Source organism: Argiope bruennichi, chromosome 10 (genome assembly GCF_947563725.1).
Source record: "Argiope bruennichi chromosome 10, qqArgBrue1.1, whole genome shotgun sequence".
Taxonomy (NCBI): Eukaryota; Metazoa; Arthropoda; class Arachnida; order Araneae; family Araneidae; genus Argiope; species Argiope bruennichi.
In genome coordinates this window covers 26,081,550-26,104,099 of record NC_079160.1, presented here as the reverse complement: position 1 = coordinate 26,104,099, position 22,550 = coordinate 26,081,550, and the positions used below count along the sequence as shown (strand labels likewise).

The window sequence follows — 22,550 nt, the reverse complement described above, 5'->3', positions numbered from 1 at the left end:
AATACGATATCTAAAAGATTGAGTGTTTGAAAGGCCTACGATAGAAGTGATAAATTGCGATTTAGATGGATCTATGGCGATTACAAAATAATCTTCAAATTATTTGTTGAAAATCTTTTTACGAGAGAGAAAGATAATTTTGCTAGTTTCATAGATTTATTTCATAGCGAGAAATAATTTAATATCAGCTTTTATCAATGTAATGGCAACATGTTTTTCTCACGCACACATAATTTGCTCCCATAGGTTAAAATTTATTTTAATTTTATATAAAATTTATTATTGGAAAATATGCTTAAAATATTTTTTGAAAAATTATTAAAAGTAGAAAAAGTATTCAACGGCAAAATAATAATTTCATTGAAACGATCCTATCTCGAATTTTAAAATGGCGTAAAAAATAACTTTGCGCTCTAATACTTTCTAAAGTTATTGCGGAAAAATGTCAAAATTTCGCTCAGTTTATAATAAATTAAAAATTTTTAAAAATTCACTCCGAAATGCACATTACAGTTTTCTAAAATGTATGTCTAGTTTATTACCTCTAAGCCAAATGGTTTGACTTGTAGAGCGAAAGCACAACAAATTCATCGTTATTATAAGTAGAAATGATTTATTTCTCTTATTCATAAACTGGTACTTAGAGCAACAAAAATTAACCAGATATTCTAATCTTCACGTTTTATTTATTTATTATTATTATTTTGCAAACTGGCAGGGATGAGCGATGGTACGAGTGAAAGAAACCCTTAGAAGGTTAAGAAACAAATTAGCAAAATTGTTTCTTTTAAATCGTTTTTTCCCCAAAATAATAGTAAGTAAATTTCTTAAAGCAAGTTTTATGTAATATTTATTTACTACTAAATAAAAACCAACAAAAGGGGTCTCCGCTAAGCTTTTTTGCATCAGCTTTAATGAAGATGCTGTCTTATCCCCGCGTTACGGTAGGGGCAGTGTGAACATTTTTGGCTGTTGCGTCATTAAACAACAAACCAATCAACCCACCCTTACATAAAAATTATGTACCATGTGCAAGAATGTGAATATATCAAGTGCTCAGATTTTTATTTTCTGTGTCCCGCATATAAGCATTTTGTGCTTCATGGTATAGTGAAGGTAATTGGGACAATTATACAGTAGAGTGAAGACAACAGAATATGCATTTTGGATGTTATTTTATCAGTCGAATAAAATTAAAATTTTACAGAGAATTATGACTCTTAGTAACAAATTCATATAACCAATTTCGTTTATATAAATCATTGTGGTTTTAAGATATCTCGCTAATATGCATTGAAAAGTACAGATAGACAGACAGTCACCACTTTGACAGATTGGGCTCAAAATACTATGGTACAGATCTACACTTTAAATGTTAAAATTGTATTCTAAATTTAATTTATTTGAATCGTTACTTTTTTGAATTACTGTGTTCGATTAATCTCGAACAGACAGAGAGACATAATTTCTGTTAATATATTTTCTTAAAAATTTGATAGAAATCTACAATATTAGTTTAAGACAACATACCAAACTTCATCCATCTAGTTCAAACTTTTTTGCATTATTTTGTTCACAGATTAACAGACCTAATTCTAAAAATGTATTTTTGTGACTCACTCAAGGAGATGTGAAACGTGAAGATTTGTTGATTACAATACGTTCTCTTTTTATACTTCATAAACGAGAAAGTAAAACTATTTTCATTCATATAATTATTAATCCAATTTATAATCTAATAATAATTATAAATATTAATGATCATAAATATTAATTACTATTTTATAATCTATTCATTATAATCTATTTAATACTAGAAAATAAAAATGTTGAAATTCTTAAGAAAAGTTTATTGTAGCAAGAACATAAGTTTGCGAAGAAATTTTTATGCCAACAAAATGCTAACGATAATTTTGTTCAAATTGAATAGTTTCAAAATAATTTTATTTAGTAAACTTGCTGCTTATTGTAATAATATAAATAATTCTAAAACATATTTAACAAAATTATTCTGCTTTATATAAAACGTTTTCTTTACAGTATTTACCAAAATATTAATAAAATATTATATTGTTTTATTATTTTTAACTTTGCGAAATTTTTTATTTTATGTCCTTTAAATAATTGAAAAATATGCAATGCTTTAGAATATTTTCTTATTTCAGAAAATATTTAAATAAAGTTAATAAATAAAACTAATCAATTACATAAATATTTTAAAGTATCTCTAATAAAAAAATTAGATTTTTCCGCTATGTATCTTCTTAAGAATCTTTATTTTATAGCTCTTTAAGCTATTTAGTAAAGAATTTAATCAATTTCTTTATACAACATAATTTAATAGTTTTTTGATACATCTTTATATATATCCAAAAACTAATCCTATAAAAATGATTTAAATCAATAATTTTTAATTTAAAAAATGCTTAGATAATTTTTTGAAGAAAAAAGTAAATTGATTTAAATTATGATGTTAATGAGGCGATTATTCAAAAAGTATTTTCTACCGGATTCGTTTTTTACAAAACAGCTATTTCAATGACACTAAAGAAAGATTTTTAGATTTTTATTGCTATGTTTATATATTATAAATTTAAAAAGAACTAAAATACAATTTTAGAATAATTTTATAAATAATTTTTCTAAAATTAGTTTCTTCGGATGTGAATTCAATTAAGCTCTGCAATTTATTTAGTTGTTTTTTTCTGTCTTCAGAAATCCACAAATTTTATAAAACTATTTAAAATTTATTTATTGCTAGTTAATACTTTTTTTGAATTTCAATTCATTCTTCGTGTAATGCATCATTTTCTTGATGGTTTTTTTTTTTTTTTCACGTACTGTGTCTTCTGCAAGATAATTTAAATATCAAACAATAAATTTTTCTTAGTAATTTAGATCAGAATACCAAACTGATTCAGATAATCTTAAGAAAGAAATAAAAAGCCAAAAATTCCTTATAATAATTCCCAAATTATATAAGAAATAATTCCTAAAATTAGAAAATATGTCAATTCAGTTTATGATGTTTTAATTATTTTTCAATAGCTGAATAGTTCAATTTTTATCTCAAATATATATAGTAAAAATAATGAGCAATCAGTACTACGTATTAAATGAAAGTGATCCCTTTCGTTGGCCTTGAAAAGGTGTCAAAGGTCACCACGTGTATTGAATATTGGCGCATGGCCAGAAATCCTATGTTATATAAGACTAGTGATCATTTGTTCGTCCTTTTTTGCCTTCTGCTTTTGTGTCGCACTGCGCCTTCTTGTAAATAATCATACCTGCCACTCGGAATAGAATAAAACGAAATTAAAACTACAAAGTCTCTTCACTGCTTCGAACCTGCATTCTGCTTCAACCAAAATAATGTTACATATTATTTAGCGGACAGGATTCAAATAACATTACATATATATATAAACCCTGAGACTACATTTTATTGCTAAATAAAGTAACAACAACAACAAAAAAAAATATTTACAAATACAAAAAAAAATCATTCTATTATACAATTATTTATAAATGAAACAAATGGTCATGAACATTATTTGGTTTAGTTTTCATTCAATAAACGTATAGTTCCTTAATAAAATATATTAGAGTAATATTCAATAAACGAATAGTTCCGTATATGTTCCCTTCTTAGTAGAACTCCACAAAACTTTCTCGTATAATATATAATGAAAGTGCTATCGCAGAGAGCACCTTGCATAACATTGGCACACAATAGTCATGAAATATTAACCTTTGGCGTCAATTTAGCATTTTTATTGAATCTATCGTGTCATCTTAGGCGAGTTATTTGGCGATGAATCCCTGGCATACGTTAATAGCATCCAAAAATCAAATTTGTATTTTAGACACGTTTTTCTGAATCGATTGAAACAAAAATTTGACACAAAACTGCACTTGTAGGCACAAAATCCCATACCAAATGTCATATACTTGAGTCATTGCGTTTTGGAATTATCGTGTTTACAAGTTTTTAAAAGTACAGACCGACATACAGTCAACCCGTTGTTGGATTTGACTCAAAATTTGACAGGTGTCTACATTATAGATGTTAAATCTGTGTACTGAATTTTGTCTATCCAGCTCTCACCGTTTTCTAATTATCGTGTTAATTTAGATTCAAACAGCCGGATAGATGGACAAACAGCCCTCTGAACAGATTTTGCACATAATTTGATAGAAATCAGCAAATTTAATGTAAAAACCATATACCAAATTTCATCCTTCTAGTTCAAAATGTTTTTGAGGTACAAGGAGATTAAACGTGGTGATTCCTCAAAATCCCGAGTTCGTATTTTTTGACCATTACTACGTCAAGTAAAAAAATTATATTAAAATATAGCTGCGAATATTTAATTGATAAAATGTATGGTAAAATCAAACATAACAAAGGATATACCTACCTTTCTTATTCTTGACTATTCTTTATATTTGAGACGCATTGTTTCCAAATTTTATCTATCTAGTTCTCTTCATTTTATAGTTATTGTGCTAAATTATATATAAACAAGCGGACTGACAGACTTCCTCTGAACAGATTTTGCTGAAAATTTGATAGAAAACTACAAATTTGATTTGACATAAAGACTACCCTACGGGGGGGCACCTCGAAATGAGGATGAGATGCTTCCGGCATGGTGGTTGGATCTCGCCACCCTGGAGGGTACACTAATAGGTGGAGGATCTGGCTCCTCCCATCGATGACGGGACATAATTCCTTCGGGGAGGGTTGTACCGTGGCCGGTGATGGCCCTTAGGGCTCAACCACAGTTCCCGCCAGTGTTGCTGTTGCGGTGGTACGATCATTCAATTATATGGTTTAAATCCGGGGGCTTTCATGGCGGGTCGGAGAGTTAGATGGTTGACTTGACATAAAGGCTGTTTACAAAATTTCATTCATCCAGATCAAAGCGTTTTTGAGTTATTTTTATTACAGACAGACAGACAGATGGATACTTCCCAAAAACGCATTTTTCTAACTTAGGCAAGTCTAAAACATGAAGATTCCTCAAATCTCAAGTTCGAATTTTTTTGACGATCATTATACTTTCTATATAATACGTATACGATAAAGTAAAAAAAAAAAAGCTGCCTTGTCTAAATATTTAAGAAGTCCCTTAATCCCGTCAACTAACTTTCTTATCAGTTTTTCAAATAAAAAAAAAGTTCGTAATCAATTTCCGTTTCTTAATGTTTCAGCGCAAGCCCAGTTGGCAGCCTTTTAATATCACATGCTAAAGATAAGACTAAATAGATAACAGAAAAACACGGAAAGACGCTTGTACTTCTTTCTACATAGCAGCTTTCCTTCCTTTTGAGCTGGGACAATACACGACTTGTTTTTTCTGTAATCTTCCATTATTTCGGAAAGGAATGGCGAACGAGAAAAAGTGTTTCACTTTCATCTGGAAAATAGAAAACGCAAGTTATTGTTCGCAAAAGATCGGTAAATTTGTTGATAGCCCTCGTTTTGTAGTGAGTGAAATGAAAGGAACGCAATGGTTGTTGAGATTGTATCCTGTTTTTAATGGAACTGTGTTTCTCTTAAACTGCCTTACATTCGCTTTGATTAAATTGTCAGTCAGAAAAGAAGCGAAAACGACAGGAATTGAATGGCAAATCGATCTTTTGGCATCAAATGGCACAGTTCTGTTATCATGTAATCGGAAAAAAGATGATTTAGGAACTAATGAGTTGGATGTATACAGCGATGTTACATATGGCCGTTCAGAAGTGTTTGATACAAAAAAATCTGAATATCTACCGCAAGGCACTCTTACTGTGCGTTGCAGGATATGGAAAAAAGATGGCGAATTCTCGGAAAATATACAGTGGACAGGTCGCACTTGCTTAGTGGTTAAGACAAGGTCATTCTTGTGGGAAGTGGGAAATTTCAGAAATCTAGAATCGAAGGAAAAACACACCTACGAAATCAAATCATTTGAGACTGATGAAAATTTAATATCTTTGGATCTGTTTCCAAATGCTGAAGAAATTAATTTTGCTGTCACGCCAATAAATAAAGAAATAAAAACTTGTAAACTCGAGTTATTTCCTGTTAATACTTCTGGAAGCACATTTGATCATCAAAAAGATGAATTCGATTTTGATGTGCCTGGTGGCAGCAATCAATCATCAATATGTCTTAAAAAATCAGAATTGATGGAAAAGAGCGATGTTCTTTCCTTATGGTGCGTGTGCAATTTCTCCACGGGGACCATACTGGAAGAAATAGAAAGTGTCTGTATTAGCACCATCTGTTTTGAAAACAGTGAAACAAAAAATCATTGCTTAGATGCCGATAATAATTTTAAAGATGCCTTAATTGATGATTTCAAATCAATGTTGAATGATGCCATTCTCTCAGATGTAAAACTAAAGACGAGAAACAACAGCTATCCTGCCCACAAATGCATACTAGGCTCCAGATCTCCGGTGTTCAAAGCTATGTTTTCGAGCGACATGAAAGAAAGAATTAAAGATAGTGTCGAAGTTGAGGATTTGAGTGAAGACACTGTCTCGAGGATGCTTCGTTATATTTACAGCGCCGAAGTCGGAGAATTGGAGTGGGCTGCTGCAACTCAGTTGTATGAAGCGGCCGATAAATATGAAATCCTCACACTGAGGGATGCATGCTCGTCCTACCTGAAAAAGAACTTGTGTTTAAACAACGCGTGTGAAGCTCTGGTATTGGCCGATCTCCATCAAGACGGGAATCTGAAAAGTTTTGTACAAGACTTTATCTTAAGACATGGTAAAGATATCATCAATTCTGAAGAATGGGAACATTTGATGGAGACGAATGTGAAATTAGCCGCTGAAACGATGCGTCTCAAGTATAAAGAATAGTTAAGTATAAGAAAGGTAGGCATATCCTTTGTCATGTTTGATTTTACAATATATTTTATTAATGAAACGTTCACAGCTATATTTTAATATACTTTTTTCATTTCTCCTAAATGTAGTATAGTATAGTTATCGTTAAAATAAAATTCGAACTTGACATTTTGACGAATCTTCACGTTTAAACCTCTCTGTATCTGTATATAACAAAGTTACCTCAAAAACGCTGTGAACTAGATGGATGAAATTTGGTATACGGTCTTTAGATAACATTTGTAGATTTCTTTTAAATATTCACAGGAAGTCCGTTTGTTCGGCTGTTCGAATATAAGTTAACACGATAATTACAAAACGAAAAGAGCTAGTTATATAAAATTTGGTACACAGATTTAACATCTATAATGTAGACATCTGTCAAGGCAAATCAAACTACAGCTGACTGTCTATCGGTCTGTACTTTTAGAAACATTTAAACGCTAAATATTTCAAATTTGGTACGGGATTTTGTGCCTACAAGTGCAGTTTTGTGCCAAATTTTTGTTTCAATTGGTTCAGAAAAGCACAAATTAAATTTTTGGACACTATTAACGCGTTCCAAGGAAAAATCGCCAGATAATTCGCGTGGGATGACACAGTAAATTCAGTAAAAATGCTAAATTAAATAAATTAAAGTAAATAAGTAATACAGTGCATAAAATGTAAGTTATTCGTAGACATTTTTTAATATAAATAAAAAAGAATTCTTAATATTTTTTTTAGTTTAAATGTTTTAGTTTTAGTACAAAAGTTACTATTTCGTAATTGTTGTACACTATTGCCATGCAAGGCGTTCTCTTGTATAAGAAGATTATTAGAGAGTATACGAGAAAATTTTGGGGAGACCACTGCCCTGGTTTATTTTAACTGTTATTTATTACATTTTTGTGTAGGAAGTCAACGAATTTTAATTGTATAGAATTCGACCACGAAATTTCAATAAATCTCTATGCTTCAAGCCTTTTTGAGACTGAAAAATACGCTTATGCAATTATGTCTGTCTGTCTGCGAAAACAATAACTCAAAAAATGTCTTCAACTACATTGTAATGTCTTGATCTAGACTGATCAAATAACGAAGCAGAATTTCCAGACAATTCTTTATTTTACAGCCCTATATATAAAAAAGAACAACTTGTTCTATTCTTGGTTAAATAAATAGTTATTTACACCTGTAGTAGGAGATACAACAGTCAAAGTCGAAGGCTTTCTTGGAACTCAGTTGGTTCTCGGACTCCGAACTTGTGGGCGTAGTCCAATCCGCCTGCAATTCGTTTCTTCTCTCCTTCTAAAAAAAAAAATCTCCGCACTTTATTTCGGCGACAATCTCCGCCTCTTAATTTACATTGGTCATTTGAGCTTTCTTTCGGCCAATCGGGGTTCAGCAATATGCTCTCACAGCGGCGCCAGTCGGTTGTGGGAAGGTCCTTTCACAATGAGAAACATGTAGCATCCAGATGATCGGACAGCCCTTTCTCTTTGAAAGTACTATCAATACCTCTTGGACGAGGAATTCCACTTGTGGTCTTTCACTGTAGTCGCTAATAAACAGATGCAAGACCACCCAGGTGAAAAGATCCACCATCTGGTTATCTCGAGGAGTTTAGTAAGTAGCAGCGACGATACAGCTGGCTGTAAATGTCTTATCAGTACTGGGAAACAGGGAATGTTACAACATGGATGAAACGTGGTCTTTACACAAAATAAGTAAATTTCTATTAAATTTTTAACGGATCCATTCAAAGTGGTCTCATAGGCTGTTCGAATATAATTGAACTCGATAATTTAAAAATGTAATGACTTTGATAGATGAAATTTGGTGTATAGTTTTAGCATAAACGAATTTTTGGAGCATACTGTGTAGATACTTGTATTCCAGTCAAGTCAAACTCTGAAATGCATGTATGAGAGCAATATAGCCGTTGGAAGTTGTAAAATGATTGTCAGTGCTAACACCTGTTCTTAATTTTTATCTTATCGTATACGAAATGAAGTATTATAATCGCTAAAAAATTTGAACTTAAGATTTCGACGAATCTTTACATTTCAGATCTTCCCAGATGTAAAGATTCAAAAATAAATAAATAAAGCATTTTTTTTTTTTTTTTTTTTTTTTTTTTTTGCATTATGTTTGTCTGTGCACACAATAAATTAAAATCAGTTTGAGATAAATGACTGAAATTTGGTATATGGAATTACGACCAAATTTGTAGATTTCTATGAAATTTTGAACGAAATCCATTCTCATGAATAAAAGTAAACATGATAACTTTGAAACAAAAAGAGCTAGATGGGTAAAACTTGGTAACACATTTTAAATGAAATCTATGTACAGGAAGTCTGTCTGTCTGTGAATGCAAGTGAACATAATAACTACAAAACGTAAAGAGCTAGACTGATAGGCAGTTTGAACGTCGCATGTATCGATCCGTGTCAAATTTAAAGAATATCCGTTGCTTACTGAACGTCTGTCAGTCCATGCAATTGCAAACGTACTTTTTTTTTTTAGATTTCCTAGAATCCAACACTGATATTTTTGAAATTGTGTTTGTCTGTTCATTTCTCTGTGAAAATGAGAACTCAGAAAGTTCTCAGTTTCTATCTTAATTACGCAGAAAGTTTCTAGTTGAATGAAATTTGCCGATAAAAATCTGTCTTTAAATCTAAATTATAGAATTTTAAGAGGCAGGGATAGCCTGGTTGGTAGGGCGTTGGATTTGCATCCCTTAGGTTGCGAGTTCGAACCCCGCTGGCTGAAAATTCTCCGTGTGTGTGTGGTGGCTGGCGCACGCATAAATCTGTCGTGGTCACAAAGTTCTCCATGTGAGAGTAATACCGCTGGGGATACTGGAACAGGGGTGATCGTTCTCTGATTCAGGTCAAGATTACGATCTGTGGATGAGTGAATGAAATGCATGCATGAAGTGCGCCCCTTAAAAAGGATTGTGACGTGTGTGTAGATAAGTCATACTTTTGACCCTAGATGGCGCTACTAAAACACAAGACACTCACTCTTGGCTTAAAATCGCTGACTTCTAAAGTCAGTGGGCTTATCGATGACAAGTGCAATTAGAAACAATAACAAATTTTGGTTAAAATTTTTTTGGTTGTGAAATTTATTTGCCGGTATATTTACTCGTAACAAGATGAATTCAAAAACATAACAAACTAGACAGATTACATTCAGCATGCGATGTTAATACCAAATCGTAGATCTGATTTAGGACTGGATATCCATGATTCTCTCAAAGATTAGTTTTAAACATTAGATTAGTTTTAAGCAGTTTTAATCTACGATAAACATTGAGACTATGTTATTTTAACAATCTCACATCTGTTTCAATTATTTTATTAAAAAACATTTCCAATTAAATCAAATTTGAGTGATTTCTGTTAAAATGTACCCGCCCAATTCATCTATTTTTTAACTTCGTCACTATTTACTGAAACTTCAATTTCTCTTGTAAAATGTAATATCACGGATAGTACACACAATTTTTCCTTTGTATGTAATAATAAAGCAAGTAAATATCCAATGAAACAATATAAACGATTTAATTTCCCTGGAACAATGGAATATATTATTAAAACAGAATGTAAAAGATCGTTATAAAAATAATCGGAATTCAAAAAAAAAAAAAAAAAAAAAATTAAGCTACCAAAAAAAAAAAAAAAAAAAAGGTTTTACAAAAAAGACATATATTTTTTTAAATTACAAAATAGTGTAAAAAATCTTTTTTTTATCTGATACTATTCTCGGAAGTGAGTGCGAAAAAACCCACGTAATCTAGCTAAATTTTTAATTAATTAAAAATTTTAAAAATTGCTCCGAAGTGCTCATTATTACCCTCTGAAATATATCTGTACCCAGTTTGGTACCTCTAAGTCAAATGGTGCGCTCTATAAAGTGCTACGCATACATATAAGCGCGCACGCGTGCCCACACATTTATCTTAGTTATTGTTAGAGACAGAAATGGATGAAAAATTATTTTCATTGATGGTATTTTTCTCAAAAATAGCAGAAGTTATTAAAAACAGCAGAAGTTATGTTCGCTTTATGGTTGAGAATATGTGTCAATAAGAAAATAAAAGACCATTTATAATAATAACTAGCTGTCTTTGGCGATCAGCCGGTTCGGCAATCTTAATGCTCGTTAAAATTTTAATAATTAAATATTTTATGTAATTCTTACTTTTACAGCTTCTTCATCAAAATATATTAAAGCTTCAAATTTTGATAGTCATATAATTCTCTCATAATATTATAGAGACCTTCAGCCGTAACGTAATATGTATCTCTCTAATTTTCTGTTAGCTCCCATAGAATTTATGCTTTAAATTAAAGTGGAAATAATTAAACTGCAATAAATATAATATTTTTTTTTACTAAAACGAAGCATTTTTTTTGAGTACTGAAAACAGAGTCGCTGAGTATTTAAACCTTATGGGCACTAAAGAATATTTTTCTTAATTTATATACTATCTCAAGAAGTTTTCAACAAAATTTTCTCTGATTCATCATGAACAGATCGATTAATTAATATTGTTTAGTTTTAAACGCATCATACACTAAGAAAATAAACAGAATCGTTTGAAATAATCGGACGAAAACATGTTACGCCTTCAAAACCAAGTCCGTATCCGCGTTGAAAGTACGAGTGGTCAACAATCAGAAACAATGCACATGCGTGAATTTTCTACGCCAGTTGAGGTAACACTACACAGATTAGAAATTTTTATATCCTTTATTATGTTTTATTTGAACTCAAAAGTACATCAGAATTAATCTGAAAGATCTATTAATTAACAATGTTTAATTTTAAATGCATCAAACACTAAGAAAATAAACAGAATCATTTGAAATAATCGGCCGAAAATATCTTAGTTTAATCTCGTTAGCGTGGGGGGAAAAAACTGAAGCCTTACTCATTTGGCGGTGGGGAAATGAAAAGATTTTTTGGCGGGAAAAGTTAGTTTTTAATTAATAATTGAAATTCTAATGAAAAATTCAAAAAAAGGGACCCCAGGTACACATTCCCGACCTCCAAGGTATGCATGTGCCAAATTTGGTAGCTGTAGGTCGAACGATCTGACCTGTAGAGCGCCAATACACACATTGAGCTTTATTATAAGTATAGATATAGATTAAGGGGCTTCAATCCCTGCTCGTTTTCGATTGCCAATCGATGTTGTCCTCTAGTTATGCGTGTTAATATCTAAATATTGATTCAATTTTTCAATTTTTTCCGCCAACGCAGCAGCTTCACGATCAGCTTTTCTTTTCAAATTGTCAGATTCCAACTCGGCGTTTCTTCGGATTTTTCTACATTTGATATCGCTGGATGCTCCATTACTATTTTTTAAAAAATGTATGGTTAATACATGTATTGTTTAGGTATTTGGACGATTGTTATTGAAGGAAGAAAAATTACCGTAACTCGATAAAGTTAAGCAAAAAAAGGAAGCTATTCCTTAGTGTTGCCACAAATGGTGCATCTAGAAGTAGAATTAACAATTAATATTGTTCTAAACTCATTTGTTGTTAACTTAGTGTTAATTATGGCTTTACTTTTCTTTTTCATCGCCATTTCACCATCAAGTTTAGTATAAATACCTATAACGATGTAATAATAATTTTCATTAAATATTACAAACAATGTTGGCAAAACAAATCTCAAATGTCGTGGGTCAGGTGAATCACTATGTAACAATCACAAAGCGGATAAAAAGCGAAGTTTACATAATATATATATATATATATATATATATATATATATATATATATATATATATATATGTAATGATATTTTAAACTTTTAATTTCAATTTAATTAATTTCCAAGATTTTATCTTAATTTAGCCCATAGTAACTTCATTCTAAAATATTCTCTTATTTCGTGATCCAATTCCACTTTCTCTACTTAATTAATTCAAGAGAAGCTTTATAAAATTACTTAGTCAGCTAAAAGCCGATACTTTCACACGTTCGGCATGAAGGGGTAAAAATGTCCAGTAAGCACATTCTTTCTTAAAAGATCCCTGTGTTTCCCTTACATGTGATTGACATGCATCAGAAATCCCTATCAGAATCTTAATAATATATTAGCACTGTGGACAGATATTTTCCCTATCAAAATCTAAGGTTATATAAGGCGAGGGATAATTTATTTCGGCCCTTTTTTTCCCCACTCTGGCTTTTGCACTGCGCTGCGGCGGACGTCTTGTCCGCGTCTCTGCTTGTAAATAATTATGCTTACCCGATGGATTAAAAAGAATTTAAAAAGATAATAAGTCTCTTCATTGTCTTCAAACTGCATTATGCTTCACAACAAATAATATTACATATATATATATATATATATATATATATATATATATATATATATATATATATATATATATATATATATATATATATATATATATATATATATATATATATATATATATATATATATATATATATATATAAATAAAGAAAAGATAAAAATAAATTAAATACAGATAAAATAAAATAAAATAAATAATAGAAAAAAAGAATAAAAAAGAATTTGCATGTGTGTGTGTGTGTGTGTGTATTGGCGTCCTACAGGCCAAACCCTTTGATTTACAGCTATCAAATTTGGCATATGTACACTTTGGAAGGTAAGAATGTGCACATCGAAATGATTTTTTTTACAAATTTTAATTAACTAAAAATTAGGATAGATTTTGGTGTTTCTCCACATTAATTTCCGAAACTATTACACCATCAAAATAAATTTTACGTTACTTTAAAATTCATAAAATTATATTTTCGATTATACAATTTAGTCATCATAAAAATAATCTTTGTTTAGGTTTAAGTAACTTTCAAAGACGATTTACAACAATTTTGTTATTATTGCAAATTGAGCCATAATCGTTTGCATTGCTGCTAGTAGAATTTCATCATTATGTTTATTACCGTATTAAATAACTTTATATTATTTCTCTTTTTTCATAATTAGAGAAATTTTCATTGAATAATCCTTTAATAAATTATATAAATCATGAGATATATTAAAAATAGATGCAAAACTTCGATATGGGATGATTATTCTCTTTGCCATTATATATATATATATATATATATATATAATGTAACAAATTCGAATCCTGTCGGCTTTTTATCTTTTTAAAATTCTTTTTAATCCATCGGGAAAGCATAATTATTTACAAGCAAAGACGCGGACATTGTGCGTCCGCCTCAGCGCGGCCAAAAGCGGAAGTTTTTAATATGTAACATTATTTTATGTGAAACAGAATGCAGTTTGAAGACAGTGAAGATACTTTTCATTTCGTGACGTCGTTTTATTTTATTTTGAAGAAGCACGCATATGTACAAGCGATGAGACACAAAGCGACACAGAAAAAGAAATGAGGAAAAAGATCTTGGACATTTTATCCCTGCTCTTATATAACCTATGATTTTGATAGGGAAATTATTTCTTTACAGTGCTAAGGTATTAAGAGATTTCAATAGGGATTTTCGTTACATGCGCGGAGAAGGTAGGAGAAACACAGGGAGATTTTAAAAAAGAATTTGCCTGATCAGCGGTATTTTATCTCTTCACGCGTAGTGTGGGAAAGTTAGTTTTAGTTGATTCAGCAGTTTAACAAAGCTTCTCTTGAATTAATTAAGTAGAGACAGTGGAATTGGATCACGAAATAAGAGAATATTTTAGAATGAAGCTACTATGGGCTAAATTAAGATAAAATCGTGAAAATTAATTAAATTGAAATTAGAATTAAAATATCATTATATATATATATATATATATATATATATATATTCAAACGTATATCGAATTCAGCAAGCATGTTATTAGCTTTTTTCAAATTGAATCATTTCCCGTTTAAAATACTTCAGTTAAACTTCAAAGTCAGTCGTTTCAGTTAAACTTCAGAGTTTAACTGAAAGACAGAAATTCAGAGAGTTATAACTCAATGCACATAGCTGCATAAGATTCCTAAAATAGCAGAATTACGTGATTATAAAATTTTGAAGTTTAAAGATGATTTGCAGAGGAGTTCATTAAGTCTAAGTTAATACAAAAGACTCAATTATAATTTTACATGTTCTATAATTTCAGTGTATCAGCTTCACCAAAAGCATCTAGTATTAAATAACATAATTAATCAAAAATTTCATCTTCATATTTCGAATGTAACAAAATAAACGTTTAACTAAAAAAATGACAATGTTGCTCGAATTTAAAATGAGTATATGTTGGGTTTACAGAATAAATTTAGTAATCATATATCTCATATCTGTACATATTCTATTTCCTTTATTTGAACAGATTTTAAACTAGCTGCCTTTGGCGACCTATTTCCTTTATTTGAACCGATTTTAAACTAGCCGCCTTTGGCGACCAGTTGATTCGTCACAAATAATATTCGTATTCATTTTCATTAAAATTTTATACATAACTTGGTGCTCATTGTTCCTTCAGGGAAACATTTTATATTGTGATAGGCATTAAAATCGTTTTCTTTTAATGCCCTTACACATATTTATTCATTACATATAGTATAAAGTATCTTAATGGAATCGAATTCCATGAGATCATGGTTCTATTAAAAACGGTTCATATATCTTCTAATTTTCTCAGATATGTGTCTTCACTTTTCTATTCGTTATGTAATCTGACTGAATCAAACAAAATAAATATTTCTTAAGGTTTCAACAATAATTTGATGAATCAATGAAAAGTCTTGAATTTGAAAGCTGTAATGCAGTCTGTTAATAAAAAATTATTATTCTTTAAAAAATTATTATTCTTTAAAACTGGTCAGCCAACATCCTGAAAAAAATTTACAAGATTTTTAAATTGGCATCATTAAAAAAATTGTTTTAAAAATTTTGAAAAATGCCACAAAACGATTTTTTTTGGGGCATTAATATTTTCGAGAATTACTGATGAAAAAAGGCTAACATTTCCTCTAATTTTTAATTAACTAAAATTTCAAATTATCTTTTCAAATTCATACATAATTTAATTATCAAAAATGTTAGGAAATTTCGGCATTAAGGTTATAAATTCCAAATTATTTTGTCTCCCGTACTTTATTAAAAAAAATGATGCAATGCATTTTGAACTTGCTTTTGTGCGTCATTAGTATGAATAAATCACTTCACGTGACATTAAACATTTAACTATTTAATCGGTATCGTATCTGATATTTATGTAACCTAGCAACTGTAATATAAAAACTTTAGAATTAAGACATGAGATAAATACGTGTCGTTATGTTTGTAAGATGTTTTGTTTCGGTATTGGTCTCAGGTCCTGTAATGACCGTTTATGTTTTTATAAGTTTTCCCCGTTATATCTGTAAATAGTTCATCATGTGCTCAATTCTATTCTATTCTATTCATCATCATTTCCACTGCAATACTCTAATATCAAACGGCTGAATTCCCAGCAGTTTTATAAAATATCATTGTAACAAAAAAACCTACTTTTTAATTAATTAAAATTTTAAAAAATTCACTCCGAGGTACAAATTTTCACTTTATATAATATATATGCGCCAATTTTGATCATTCTAGGTCTAACGGAATGCATTGCAGGACGCCAACACACACACACTCTCTCCCTCTCTCACACACACAAACACACACACAGATACAGACATTCGTTTTTATTATTATTAGAAACAAATATAAAATTGTAATTCCGGATTGTCATTTTATTAGTACTAAATTTCTTTCATGATAATACATTATTTCTTCAGTAATCCAGCCGTTGTTTTACCAGAGGACTGCAGTATCAGTGAAGTTCGTTAGGAAAGATACACTTCAGCGGCAAAACCTATAAATATAAAATGGCCGCTATAAATAAGGCCTGATAGTTAATTCTAAACCGTTAGAGATAGGCATATTCTTCCGATCGAATAAATGCTCTAAATGCTGTAAAGAATTATCTCTTATGTTATCAATAAATATTTTTCTGAAAAAATTATGGAAATGAAGTTTTTATAAAGGCCTTGGTATTATTTATCATATTTTATAAAATAACCTTGATACACTAACCTTTTGACTAAAAGAATTATCATCGTCCTGCAACCTAAATTGCCTGAGTTATTAAACTTTGAATGTTACTATTTTAGACTTGAACGACCAACTCGAAATAAATCTCTAGTCAACGTCCGTTTCTTCTTTGAAGCGGCCGTTGATTGTCTCAAAATTAAGACATTTTTTTTTTTTTAATAAACATAGATAATTTTGCTGGCTTAAAATGTCTTTACTCCATTCGCATCTCACCAATCAGATTTTTTGTTTTTTTGTTAATGTATTTTGTTCGCTGTAAAAATTAAAATAGCTGTTAATTTCTTAAGGCGGGATCAACTAAAATGGTTGATTAATGAATTAATTTAATAAATTGTGAAAATGCTTATCCTTTTAAGTGAAACAAACCTTTTAAGCCATTTCCATTGACACCAGCATTGTGAAAATGCGATAATAAATAACAAAGATACAGAGGGGAAACAGCTTTTTTTCTTGACGTCCGAGAAAACTATTTTTAATTCATTAATATTTATTAAAATGAATTACAAATTAAATACTAAAAAACAGAGAATAAATCAATGCTACTTTTTTAAAAAATGCATATGTTCTTTTTTTTTTTTTCATTGAATTAGTTCTTTTATACATTGTTAATTGGATGTTCGTGTTCCTTTCTTTCAGAATTGCGTTTTGTTTGATGTCTCATGATTTATGACGGTTCTTCCATTGTTGTGCTCTGATTATTCCATTGTAAATGATGAAGAATTTCTATATGTATAAATTTAGCTTGTTTTAATGCATGAATTTGTGATGAATGTTGCCAATAAAGATATTCAAATTAGCCGGGGAATATTTTTTCTAAATCAATGTTATTGTCGGTTTTTTTATACGTTCGCTAATATTGCTTGATTTGATTTTTATTTGCTTATTACTACTTATGATTAAAATATCTATATATATAATTTATAACATTAATATTTATTAACTATATATATAATTTATAATATATAACTATATATAATTTCAAATTTGGAATTGTATCGTAATGTGACGATAAGATTTGCAAATTTTTGTAGCAACACTTCTTTCTAGAGATATTCTTTATTTTTTTAATTATTTCAATATTTTTTCAATGTGTGATAAATCAAATGAGGCTTTCCTTTTTCTTTCTATCGATTTCAAATTTTACTCAAAGCCAGACAAAAGTGAATGTGTCGGATTTTTAAATTTGCTCCTCAGTGAATTAAAAAATTTTTTAAACATTATGCAACCCTCTCCAGAAATTTTTTTCAAGAGTGGTAAATCCATTAATGAATTTGTTAACGTCTTCAACAAAATGAATACGATGGCATTGTGAATTCGAACTTTTAGAATTCCACAAATGAATCCTTTCAAGATTTCAATAAAGAAAAGATTAATCGTCACTCGAATATACATAATATGAAATATACTCGCATGGATAAAATTATATTTACTTCCCAGGATTAAGTAATTTTGTTCCACAATTGCTTAATTTATAAATCATAGTAAATATTTCAGATACTATGTTATCACGTAGAACTATAGTATAGAACTCAATGACACACAAGAGGTAGAGCTAAACCAATTTATTAACTGAACTCAGAACTGAGAATACAGTGACTGACAAATCTTTAGCTTTTATATTAGCAGGGAAAGTTCCAGAATACTATTCTGGAGAAAGTAAGAAAAGTCCAGAACACTTGTTCGGTAAACTAAAGAAATGCCCAGTATCTTGTGGAACATGAAATAAAGGAAAACATAAATCAAGTAATTCAATATTTACACATACTATGAATCCTATCGTCTCTAGCGGATTCGAACTCAAGGTCCCTTAATTGTGAGACCAGTGCCATGACCATTCGGCCATGGAGATTCGATTATCACTTCAATGCGGCAATATACTTACTTATATGGGAGAATATAACTTCCCGTTTTCATTTACACATTTTTCCCACTACAGTCTCTTTGCTTGAGATTGCTGAAGAGTTGACTAGATATAACAAAATTGAACTTGTTGGGAAGAGGCTTTTCTTAAAACAAAATGACATCACCTACTCTTGTTACTATGCTTGAAAATCGCATGTCTGGGGATATAAAGATTTGGCTTACAAATCAAAGAATACAATCCTTTATGAAGAAGCGACATTAATGTTTAAACTGCATCGTTCTTGAGTTTCATGCACCCCCTCAAGTGTTTGCAAAAAAGGAATATATATATATATATATATATATATATATATATATATATATATATATATATATATATATATATATATATATATATATATTATTTGTGTGGTGAAATTAATGCTGAAATATGTCAAGTTCTACAAAAATGTATAAATTTTCAAGGCGATCATTCGGTAACATTTAAGGAGTGGTCTTTTTATATTAAGGAACAAAACATTATGAAATTAAAATACAGAAATCATTTCACAGTTTCAGAGAAGAGGCATATTTACAATGAATCGGCGAAATCTAACTATGAGGCAATTGCAAATACTCAAAGCAAATACTCTGTCGAATAATATTAATTAATAAATTAATGAAAAGAGGGAAACCATAGTGTTCAAAACGAATGAAAAGACTGAATCACCAATCAGACATGTAATGTTAAAATGAAATAACAAATACATAAGCTCTTTGGAATGTTCGAAAAATTAATAAAAACGCTTTCACAAAACTTGGTCACTATAAATAATCTTGGCACCGATATTCTTTCTCCATCTAAAAAGAAAAAAAGCTTTTGACAAACTTAGAAAAGCATCTGGTATTCCAATGCAATTGATTAAAGATTCATTTGGTTAGACATTTAGGTCCTTTCCTTTCTTTCTCCATTTTTTTTTTTTGGGGGGGGAGCGGTTTATTGTGTGCTCAAACTTTTTCTTTTGTCCATCATTCTTTGTGAGTATTTGTTTAAAATTTTTGTTTGTTTCCTGTAACGACTTTCATTCAGTGGAACTATAAAGATCTTTATGGCCGCCGGGATAGTCTAGTTGGTAGGACGCTGGATTCGTGTCCCTTGGGTTGCGAGTTCGAACCCCCCCCCCCGGCCGAAGATTCCCCGCGTGTGTGGTGGCTGACGCGCTTTTCGTGGTCGCATAGTCCTCCATGTCGAGAGCAATACCACTAGGGGTACTGGATCGGGGGTGATCGTTCTCTGATTCAAGTCTAAATTACGATCTGTGGATGAGTGAATGAAATGCATGAATGAAGTCCGCCCCTTAAAAAGGATTGTGACGTGTGTGTAGCTAAGTCGTTCTCTTTTCCCTAGATGGCGCTACTGTAAAACGAGAGACGTACCCTTGGCTTAACCTAATGGCTCTTGTCCAGAAAAGAGCCGTTAGAAACAACATAAAGATTTTTAAAAATTAGCTCTAAGTTCTTTTTTCACTATCTGAATTTTCCAAGAAACGTTCTTCTAGCATGATGATCACTTCTTCCTCTCAGCTCGGCCTGTACGGATTTGATTACAGAAATTCCAAAACATTCATTAAACAGGATCATCCCAACTAGCTTCTCACATAATACCAATGAGAAAATTTTTGCAGTTAGTTTTTTTTAAATGACGATTTAAATTTTATTAACTTATATGCTCCTCAAGGACTAAATATCGAGACTAAGAATTGGAAAAAAAAAAAAAAAAAACTTTTTCGTACCTGTTTTATTTTTGGTAATTTTAATCCCCACCTTCCTCTTTGATGATCAAATCCTTTCCACAAAGTAATGATTTTATTGAATAGCTCCAGTTTTTCAAATTCTAGTTTTATTTTCCTTAACACTTTGAATCCTGTCTATGTTGCTTGTACTAGATTAGCTTTGGTACTCGATCTCGCAGTTTGCTCTACATTTATATCTTTCTGTGGTGAGTGATGTATTTCAGATTCGAATTTTGAAAGCGGTCATTGTCCGCACATTGTTAGATAGTCAAATCTGGAGCACATCTCAAAGAATATATGAATGTTTTCATAAATGATGTAATTATTGGAAACAACAATTTTTTCCAAAAAATGCTCTATAAGTGATCTATCAAAAAAAAAAAAAAAAATGCATCCGACTCCTCCACTTACAAATGCTAGCTTTCTTCTCCCTCGAAAACAATATAATAAATATTAAATATCAATTCTTTTTTCAAACTAAACCAAAATGGTGTTATATTAAAAATGGCGTTACATAAAAAAATAAACGATTGCTTAAAGGAACATTGTCTAAGTCATTCAAAACTAACATATTTGTAAACTATGTAACAATCATTTAATGAAAGAATTTTTTTTTTTGAAGAACATTTATTCATACGAAATCTCTGGTCTGTAAAATATGTAAGAACAATTTTTGCTTCAAATGCTACTTTAAGAAGATTTTGCCCCCCCCCCCCCCCCCAACTAGAGAAACATGTGAAATATGTAACAGTGTATTTGTTCATAAAGTTTTTTTTAAAAAGATATACATACAAAAAGAAAAAAAATTCAAATGTATGAAATATGTAACAGAGTATTTGTCTCAAAAAGAATACTTCATCATACAAATAAAAAAAAATCTTTATCGTGTAATGACTGTAATAAAACATCCTGTAATAAACTTTATCGTGTAACGACTCGTATAGATGAATTAAAGAAGCTCAAGATTCCAGTTTGTAATAAATATTTTCTAGAGAAAATTATTATTTCATACAGAAATGGAAAGGACTCAATGAATCAAATGAGTATAAGAAAGCCTTCATTTTAAAATTCAGCATCTTACATATACGGAATAAAATATATATGTGTGATATATCTGCAAGAAATTATTTTTCATAAATATAAATCTAAATTTGTCATTTATTCGTTTGTACAAAAAGAAAACAACTGTATTTAAAATATCAAAGAATTGTCTTGCTTTTAACAGTAGCATCCTACTGTTCAACACGAAATAAAATATAATTAAATATTACCTAAAAGCATATTTATGTGCTCATTAGACAATGAAATCTTTATACGAGTTAATTTTATTTTTTAGAATATATCAGTTCTCCTCGATTCCGATGGAGGTATCAGCGAAACGTTGCTATACAAGTCCTCACGTGTCTTCCACATCTAACAGCGAATTGTGAGCCTATTTCGCAGTGCAAACTCCGGGCTTCCTTTTAAGAACACAACAGTGCGTTTTGCAATTTTTTGGAACAGGATGCCGGATCTCTTCAAAACGATTGTTTATTCCAATACCATGAACGAAGAACCGATTCGTCCACGCCCAGAAATGCGAATTCGAAATCTATTTCAACCACGTCCTTACCTTTGCAATTCGCGTTTTTTCGCCAAGTACATTCCTATGTTGTTTCGACTTCGATTTCCGTTCGGATACAGCCGCAGTTTTCACAAAGTTTTTCCTTGTCATATTTACTACGAACTCGGAAGTTCCAATTTTCTACATAAACTGCTCACATTTTCCAAGGTCCATATGAAAGTAAACCATATTTTCTTTTGCCACTTTTACACGTTATTTGCCAACTACTATTCTATCCTCTTGAAAAGCAGTGAAGTTATTTGGAGAAGCGATACGCTTCTTTCAGAAACGATTCTTCCACTATATATGCCCAGTTGAATGCAGGAAGTTAAACAC

General features: G+C 30.5%; 1 protein-coding gene across 2 annotated transcripts; it reads left to right on the top strand.

Annotated features, from left to right (window-relative positions):
- Positions 1-5,297: 5,297 nt before the first annotated feature.
- Positions 5,298-22,481, top strand: LOC129987435 (BTB and MATH domain-containing protein 42-like). Of its 2 annotated transcripts, none has more exons than XM_056095419.1 (2): positions 5,298-6,882; positions 21,948-22,481. In XM_056095419.1, the coding sequence occupies exon 1, from the start codon at positions 5,392-5,394 to the stop codon at positions 6,865-6,867; it is 1,476 nt and encodes a 491-aa protein (XP_055951394.1). In that variant the 5' UTR covers positions 5,298-5,391; the 3' UTR covers positions 6,868-6,882; positions 21,948-22,481. The 2 variants fall into 2 exon arrangements, with proteins under 2 accessions (XP_055951394.1, XP_055951393.1); XM_056095418.1 differs by lacking the exon at positions 21,948-22,481 and adding an exon at positions 17,613-17,794.
- Positions 22,482-22,550: the final 69 nt, after the last annotated feature.

Excerpts from the sequence above, each read along its gene's own strand:
- LOC129987435 (XM_056095419.1), top strand. The coding sequence starts at position 5,392 with ATGGCGAACGAGAAAAAGTGTTTCACTTTCATCTGGAAAATAGAAAAC.